The sequence below is a fragment of the Chelonoidis abingdonii genome, chromosome 6 (genome assembly GCF_003597395.2).
Source record: "Chelonoidis abingdonii isolate Lonesome George chromosome 6, CheloAbing_2.0, whole genome shotgun sequence".
Classification (NCBI taxonomy): domain Eukaryota; kingdom Metazoa; phylum Chordata; order Testudines; family Testudinidae; genus Chelonoidis; species Chelonoidis abingdonii.
The window spans coordinates 115,711,670-115,719,644 of NC_133774.1; the positions used below are offsets into that span (position 1 = coordinate 115,711,670).

The 7,975-nt window shown below is 41.6% G+C and overlaps 1 protein-coding gene across 1 annotated transcript; it reads left to right on the forward strand.

Moving 5' to 3' along the window:
• The first annotated feature begins 408 nt into the window (after positions 1–408).
• Positions 409–5,565, forward strand: DMRTA1 (DMRT like family A1). Its single transcript, XM_075067371.1, is given in 4 exon segments — positions 409–485; positions 487–541; positions 543–1,101; positions 4,260–5,565. Coding segments are annotated over 4 exon segments (1,539 nt in total). The 3' UTR covers positions 5,108–5,565.
• Positions 5,566–7,975: the final 2,410 nt, after the last annotated feature.

The window sequence follows — 7,975 nt, forward strand, 5'->3', positions numbered from 1 at the left end:
CGGAGTGCTTTAAAAAAAAAACCAAAACCTTCCTTGATTGGCCCACCCCATAGTTTGAGAACCTCTGGATTAGATAATCTGGTGGGCCCCTCTAGCATTAAACTCTATGGCTCAGCTGAAATGCTTTCATCTCCTCCGGCAGAAGGGGAACTGAACTTGAGTCTCCCCTATCCCAGATGGTGGTGGGCCCATATTTGTAGGCTTAATGCTGCCAGGGTTTAAGCATGGTCTTAAGGGTTTGCAGAACCAGGCCCTGAGTCAGGCTGGATGGGAACAGGGAAGTGCTGTGGAGGAGGGAAAACATATGCAGCTCTCGCCCTATTTACCTGAACTCTCTCATAAATGAGTCCCATTCTCTCGTCAGTGTGGAACAACCTTGTTGGCTCCCACCAAGCAGCGGTGTCGACCATGCGCCACCAGCCCGCCTCCCTTTTGGGGGCAGTCCCCTTTCAAGGGGCGTGGCGCTGCGCCCCGCTCCACCCAGGAGACGCTTAACTCCCCGCACCGGGAGGGAAAAAGGGGCAGACGGCGGCGATTCTCCTCCTCGAGGCTCGCGGAGCTGTGCGGTGACCGGGCTCCTCTCTGCGGGCATGGAGCCGGGCAGCTCCCAGCTGCTGCCCCCGGGGCTGGCCACCCTTCCGCCCCCAGCTCCGGCGCTGTCCGTGCCTCCCGCCTTCCTCCGCCCGCCCAGCCTCTTCTTGCGGGCTGCAGCCACTGGCGGCTCCAGCCTCTGCTGCCCGGCGGCTGGGTGCCCGGAGCGCGGCGCCTGCTCGCCGCGAACCCCGAAGTGCGCCCGCTGCCGGAACCACGGCGTGGTGTCCGCGCTCAAGGGCCACAAGCGCTTCTGCCGCTGGCGGGACTGTGCTTGCGCCAAGTGCGCGCTGATCGCCGAGCGCCAGCGGGTCATGGCCGCGCAGGTGGCGCTGCGCCGGCAGCAGGCGCAGGAGGAGAGCGAGACCCGGGAGCTCCAGCACCTCCTCCAGCAGCGCCCGCCCGACGCCCGCGGGGAGGCGGCGCTGAGCCTGGCGGCCAGGGGCCCGGAGCTGCCGGGCGGGCGCCGCGTGCGGGCCGCGAGCGCGGAGGCTCCAGCCGGGAGAAGAGGTGTGCGACGCTGCGAGCCGCGCGGGCGGGGCAGGAGCGGACCGCAGCAGGGCCGAAATCCTGGCCCCTCTGCGGCTGATCCTGATTTCAGGTGGCCACGATTTCCCTCACCGGGTGCGAGCTGTGTGCGCCTGGAGAGGCTGATCACAGGCCGTGCGGACAGGCAGCTTGGCGATTCGGGGAACCACTCTGGTGTTATACACGTGTGGGGCCAGATACCCAACAGAGTCTGCTCCCCTGTAGGCTCCCAATCAGAACCTTATCCGTGCTCAGCACCCAGCGGGTCCTAGCCTGACGCTTACTGCCAGGTTTGCAAAAGAGCCTCATGCACTGAGCTTCTAAAAACCTAGTCCAGGTTGCACGTTGTACCAGTACTGTATGTATATATATACTGCATATTTATGGCATATAGGCAGTGTATTGCATTTTGTGCATGAATGATATGCACAGTGCATAAACACATTTATGTTTTTATATAAATATTGCACTTTCCTATTGATTCTATATGTAGTATCTTGCATTTTGGCGTGTGTGTATGATATACATATGCACACACGTGATATAACAAAATGCAATATGTTATGCAGTAAAATAGGAAATTTCATGTTTAATGTAATATACAGTGTATTGATAAGTTTAAGATTATATCAGTGATATATGGCTTCAGTTTTGTCAACATTTATGCACGTGTTTAAGCACGAGTAGTCCCACTGGTGGGATAATTCAGATAAGTAAAGTGCTTAAGGGTTTGTGAGATCAGAGTTTTTATTTTTGCATGTGTATATATAAATGCTAAATGTGCAATGTTATGTTATTATGCAGGATACTGGGTACATATGCAACTGTTGCATAGTAAGTATAGTAAGCAATATGTTATCTATATAATATACATAATGCAGCTTTTACAAATAAAATAAGAGATGATCAGTTTAAAAAAAATTTTAGATGCAAGAAACCATTTTGTATGTTTAGGAGTATTGTGTTTATGAAGTTGATATCATGATGCCACAAAGAAGTAGATAGCTTGTCTTAAAACAAAAACAATGACTCCTGCTGATTTTTCTTGCATTTTTGTTAAAATTTATCTTGCAAATTCATACTTAAGGGTGAAGTCCATTTAAACTACACTGGACTATAGAGACTAAGGATGGCAGCATCAGGTCCTTAATCCTTGCTTTTGGCAATAGTTTTGTTATACTACAAAGTTAACTGAAAGACTCGCATACACATTTGGGTATTTGATATGTCAAAGAAAGTAACATGACCTAAGGAATCTTCTTAAATCTAGAAATGCTAACATTAATTGAGCTATACTTTATTTTGACAAATCTTGACTATAGCTGTTCCAAATGTGCTTCAGTGTGTTAAGGATCATGCATGTATGGGAGATCATTCAGTGGTCTCTGATCCTGCAAAGGCTTAAACATCACTGAAATCAGTGGCAAAACTCTTGTTTACTTTAGTGGGTGCAAAATCAGCCGTTATGGGACTACATATGCTTATAAGCCTTTGCAGGATTGGAACCTTCGTTTTTAAACACTGAAAGTCTATGTGGGATGATTGCTAAGAGGATTGTGCAAATACGAGAAAGTTTTCAATATTTACATGTTTGTGGGGCTTCTGATTTTAGGTTTTAACGGATAATAAACCAGTTTTTATCCAATAAACACTGGAAATGGTTATTTGTGTTTAACAACTTGTCTACATAGAACAGTAATGCAGACTGCAGTGGGTGTGATTTCTAAAATGTGCTAACATGTTTAGCCTTAATTGGTCCATGTCGATCTTGCTGTAGTACACTAGAGGTTCCCTAGTACACTTTAATGTCATGCTGTTTGAAACAGTAAGGTGTTAAAGGAACATGACAAAAAGATTACTCATTACAGTATATACAAGGGGCGGGGGAACCTTGATTTTTGGATAGCTATATAAAGTGCAAAAATTCCTAAAAATAACCCTTGGAAAATTTAAATTAATAAAATACCAAAAATAGAAGCTCCACATTTATGCTACAATGAAATTATGTGGATTTTCCTCTAATTAACCATTAAAGCCTTAATTCTGTATCTTGTGTGCACAGGTAGAACCTTGTGCCCATGGAGAGCCCCAGTGAAATCAGTGTGGCTGTGCAGGCACAAGTGTTAACCTGCATGGGAGCAATAGACGGATAGGGGCCTAAATTTTTGTTCTAGGCATGTCCGATATTTATTTATGGCCTCCCTAAAAAGTATTGACATGATGTAAGTACTATGCTGAACAATTTAGAAAGTCTTGCATCATTATTCATTTTAATTTCAGCTGCCTCATCTGTCTGTATCTCAGCTAAAACTATCTGGATCTTTCCCTTTAGATGAAAGAATGTTACTCAGTGAGCATCATCCATTGTTCAGGGTTTTTTTTTTTTTAAATGAATCACTTTTTATTCTCATGAAGAAGAAAAATAACTCGAGTGGGGAGGACTAAGCTGATTTTCTGCTTCCCCTCCTCAGTCTCCCCCAAGTCAAAATCAACTGGAAGGCATTTCCTCAATTTTCCACACAAAATGGCACTGAGCATTCTAATGAAAGTCTGAACTTAGGCAAGCAGCAGAGAATCCTGTGGCACCTTATAGACTAACAGAGGTTTTGGAGCGTGAGCTTTCGTGGGTGAATACCCACTTCGTCAGACGCAGGTGAACTTAGGCAGTAATTCTGTTGATGAAGAACAAGAAGGAGGAGAATCCTGCCTGTTCTCTTAGCCCTGCAGAGCCAACGTGGCTGTTTCATCACTTAAGTGAGCTGATACAATTGAATAAACGGGGGGAATCTGATGTTTTCTTATTGTATACCAGCATAGCTCCATTGAAATGAATGAGAATCTGGGCAAGGATCCATTGTGTACAAAGGTGCAATTTTTTATTTAGTCATTTTTCAGATTTCAGTCTTCATTACACTGTTCATTGCTTCGAACACCAAGGGATAAAATCATGGCTCAGTTGGAGTCCTTGCCAGTTTTACTGTTTACTTCAATAGGACTCGGATTTCACCCTATATCTTTTCTTGGGAAGTGTAATGTGTACTGTGTAGAAATTTTGGTAGCTATTTATAAGGCTTTTGACGGCTAGTGGGGAAATTTTAGACTAAATTAATCTTTTTTTTTTTTTTTTTTTTTTTTTCCAGAAGAGCAAGTGCAGAAGTATGAATCGTACTTCAGGGTGTTGGAAGGTCCTGTAGTCCTATCACATCCTCCTCCCCTGATATCTTCGCCTGAGTCAGCAGAAGCTAGTGGAAGCTATAGAGTGAAGTTGTCTGGCCTGGAAATCTCAGAAAAGGGAGAGACTGTTCAGTGTCCTAATCTGGAACAGCAGTTGGAAGGTGTTGAAAGTTCAGGATCTCCTTGTTCTTCAGACATGGAATCAGGAAATGAAAGTGAATGGTCCAAGGATTTTGCTGCCCCCAATTCCAGTCCGCCTGCTGCCGCTTCAGGACAAAAAGACCCACTTGGCATTCTCACCAAAGTCTTTCCTAGTCATAAACGAAGCAAGCTGAAGAGTATCCTGCAGTTCTGCAAAGGAGATGTGGTCCAAGCCATAGAACAGATTTTGAATAGGAAAGAGAATAAACAAAATGTCAAAGACTTTGCAAACCCATCTAGATCTGAACTTAGTGCTTTACAGAGAGCCTCTAATTTTAGCCTCACAGGATTAGGTGTTGGAGCATTTGGCAATACATCAGCTTTCTCCCCTCTTCAAACCAGTTCTACATCATTTGGAAATGCAACAAATCTTTATGGCCTAAACCCTAGACTGGGGATTAGCCCTCTAAAACTGGCTTATTCTACCCCTGGAAGAGGTCTGCCTGGATTTATGTCACCCTACTTAACACCTGGACTGGTTCCAGCTTTGTCTTTTCACCCAGCAATGGACTACTCCTTTTCAGGAGTGATCAAGGATGCTTCTTACTTTCCGAGTAAAGAGTCAGTTACTAGCGGTGGAATTTACTCAAGGCTAAATCAAGAAAACCAGTAGTGCCTTTAGCATATTCCCTTTCGCAATGCACGTCCAAAATATGCAGCTGTGATGACATCTGGACTAGTATGTCAAACCTCAAAGGATGCTTTAATCCCACAGTCCATAGAATATTATATTAGAGGTCCCAAAACAGTTCCTTTTTAAAAGAATACAATGAGGCTTTGTACACCTTTTGAATGTTTTTTAATTTTAATGTAAATGGCTTGCAAAATTGAAACTTTTAAGCAAAAAAGAAAATAATTTAAAGTATGTATTTTTCCATCCAGAATATCTGCTGTGAAGAGCTGGTTTAAAAATTAGCACTGATTTTAAAACTGAGTTTTTTATTATACATATATTTTGTTTTGTATACGGTCTTCAAATTGTTTTGTAAATGAAATAATAACTAGGATATATTTGTTTGTGAACAGAAATAGTTGGATTATAAAGAACATCCATTATAACTTTCCTTTCCCTTTTAAAAAAATATTTAATCAACTTTGTATACTTAGTCTTCAAAGTCAATGATGCAAACAAAAATAAGACCAAGACTTTAAAAAAATGAATCCTTAATGTTAAGTTGATAAATCCATAGTTAGGCACTGAAATAAGCAGCCTGATTTTCAAAAGATCTTACTGAAGTAAATAGAGGTTGCTGGGTGCTCAGTACTTTTGTAGATCAGGCTCTTCATGTAGGCATCAAAGGCCCTGATCCTGCAAAAATGTATGCACATCCTTAATTTTATGTACTGAGAATAGCCTCATTTAGATTATAGTGCTTGATTCTCAATTGATAAATCAGCATAGCTCAGTTGAAGTCAATAGAACTCTGCTAAGTTAGCTGAGGATCTGGCCCATAAAAATGTTCACACATCCTTAACTTTGCAGGATCAGGGCCTAAATGTGGATGTAGGAGCCTGATTTTAGGCACCCATTTTTAATAGTGTTGGTCCAAATGAAAAAACTGTACTTCAGCGTGGGGATTTGAATTTCTGAAGATCAGTCCTTTGAACTACACTTATAGAACCCATACTTTGGGTTGTATTTTGGATTTTTTTAATTTCATAAAATTCTTCTCAATTGATGACAGCAAGTACAATTTCTTTATACTTTTATTTTTATTGTGAATTTTGTAGACCTTGTGTTGTGAATCTTGGAGCTAAACAATGAACAAAGTCAAAGCAAATGAGCACCATCTTCTGGCTGTTCTAGTTCATTGCAATCTGATGGTGGTTTGAAACGAAATTTAGCATTTTGGTTCATAAGGAATTACTTTTTTTAAATCTGCAAAGGTGGAGACGTGTTTCTCTTACATATGCTGGTATTTTAAATTTTCCTTTACTGGTTACAGTATGAATTTTGGGGAGATGCTGTTTAAATAATAGGAAATGTTTGTATATTACAAAGATCCTGGTTACAAGTGAGACACAGAATCAAAACCTGCTCTCTCTACTTGTATGTAAAGTCCTATTGATTTCAGTGGGATTCTTCTTTTGTATAAGGCTACCAGGATTGGGTCTCCCCAAAGTGTTTGAAACATTTTGTTAAATTACTTCTGAGGAACAATGCAGATTTTTGCATATATGTGTGCTTATTTGAGCAGTCCTGCGACATGAATGTGTATGTGGCTAAAGTCAAAGTTATCGCAGGATAAGAGCTCTAGGACTGCAGAACTAGAAAGGGAATTTCTCTTAGTTGCATGTAGCAACTAAAACAGAGACATGCCTTTGAGAAAGTCTTTGATGCTGATTTTGTTGCTTGCTATCTAGAAAACATAACAAAAGGTTGACTTTGGGCCTGATCATGCTGCCACTGAAGTCAGTCTTTTTTGCTGTTTATCTGGTAGAACTAAAGTTTATTTCAATCAAACCAGGGATTTTTCTAGGTGCTTATAGGACATGGGCAGGGTTAGGCATAAGCAAAGAGTAAACGATTATGAAGACTAATTATTTGGAGAACTGGCTTGTTAAATTATATCTTCTGAATGATTATATTTTATCAAAGTATACAACAGTTTTATCACTTACAATTGATGGTATTAGCATCAATGGAAATTAGCAAGCTTTCAATATTAACTTACTTTGACATTTCAGTAGATGTCCCTGTTTCATTTGTTTCCATTGAGTCTCTAAGTCAGGAAAGCATGGCTGTTCAGACATTTAAGCATGTGCTTTAGCAGGGATGGATTTAAGTATGTGCTTAAGTGCTTTCCTCAACTGAGGCCAAAATGCTAAAATCCGTGCATGTCTACACAGTGGGGCAATGCACATTACTGGGTTGTGATTTCTAAAGCACATCAGTGTGAGATACATTAATTGGTTCATGTAGACCCTGCTGATGCACGCTGAGACTTCCATAGTGTACTTACAACATTTTTCTATTTTAAACAGCTCTCCGTTAAGGTACACTAGAGAACTTTTAGTGTGCACCAGCAGGGTCTACACAGACCAGCTAATGTGTAATGTGCTAGTGCACTGTAGAAATCACACCTCTGTAGTCTGCATTGCTGCACCATATAGACAAGCTATCAGCTTGCCAAGTGATATTGTTCTTACTGGTTATTGTTTTTATGTTGCTGTTATTTCAGTAGACGTAATTAAGAAAATGCCTTACTTGCGAACTAAGGATCCTGACCATTCACACCATAATATTAAAGTTTATAGGCTTATTTCAAAAGCCCTGCTCTTTGTCAGAATTTGTACTTTTATAGCTATCTTAATGCACTTCCTCTTTGTAAGAGTTGGAGTGAATAGCCCTGGCCCTTCGTGAAGCTGTTTCTTTCAACTGTATTATAGTTTTACTCTCATTTTCTCCAGCACACTAGGTTACACTCCAAGCACATATCATCACTTGTTAAATCTATCCCAGTGGTACATCTCAAACAAG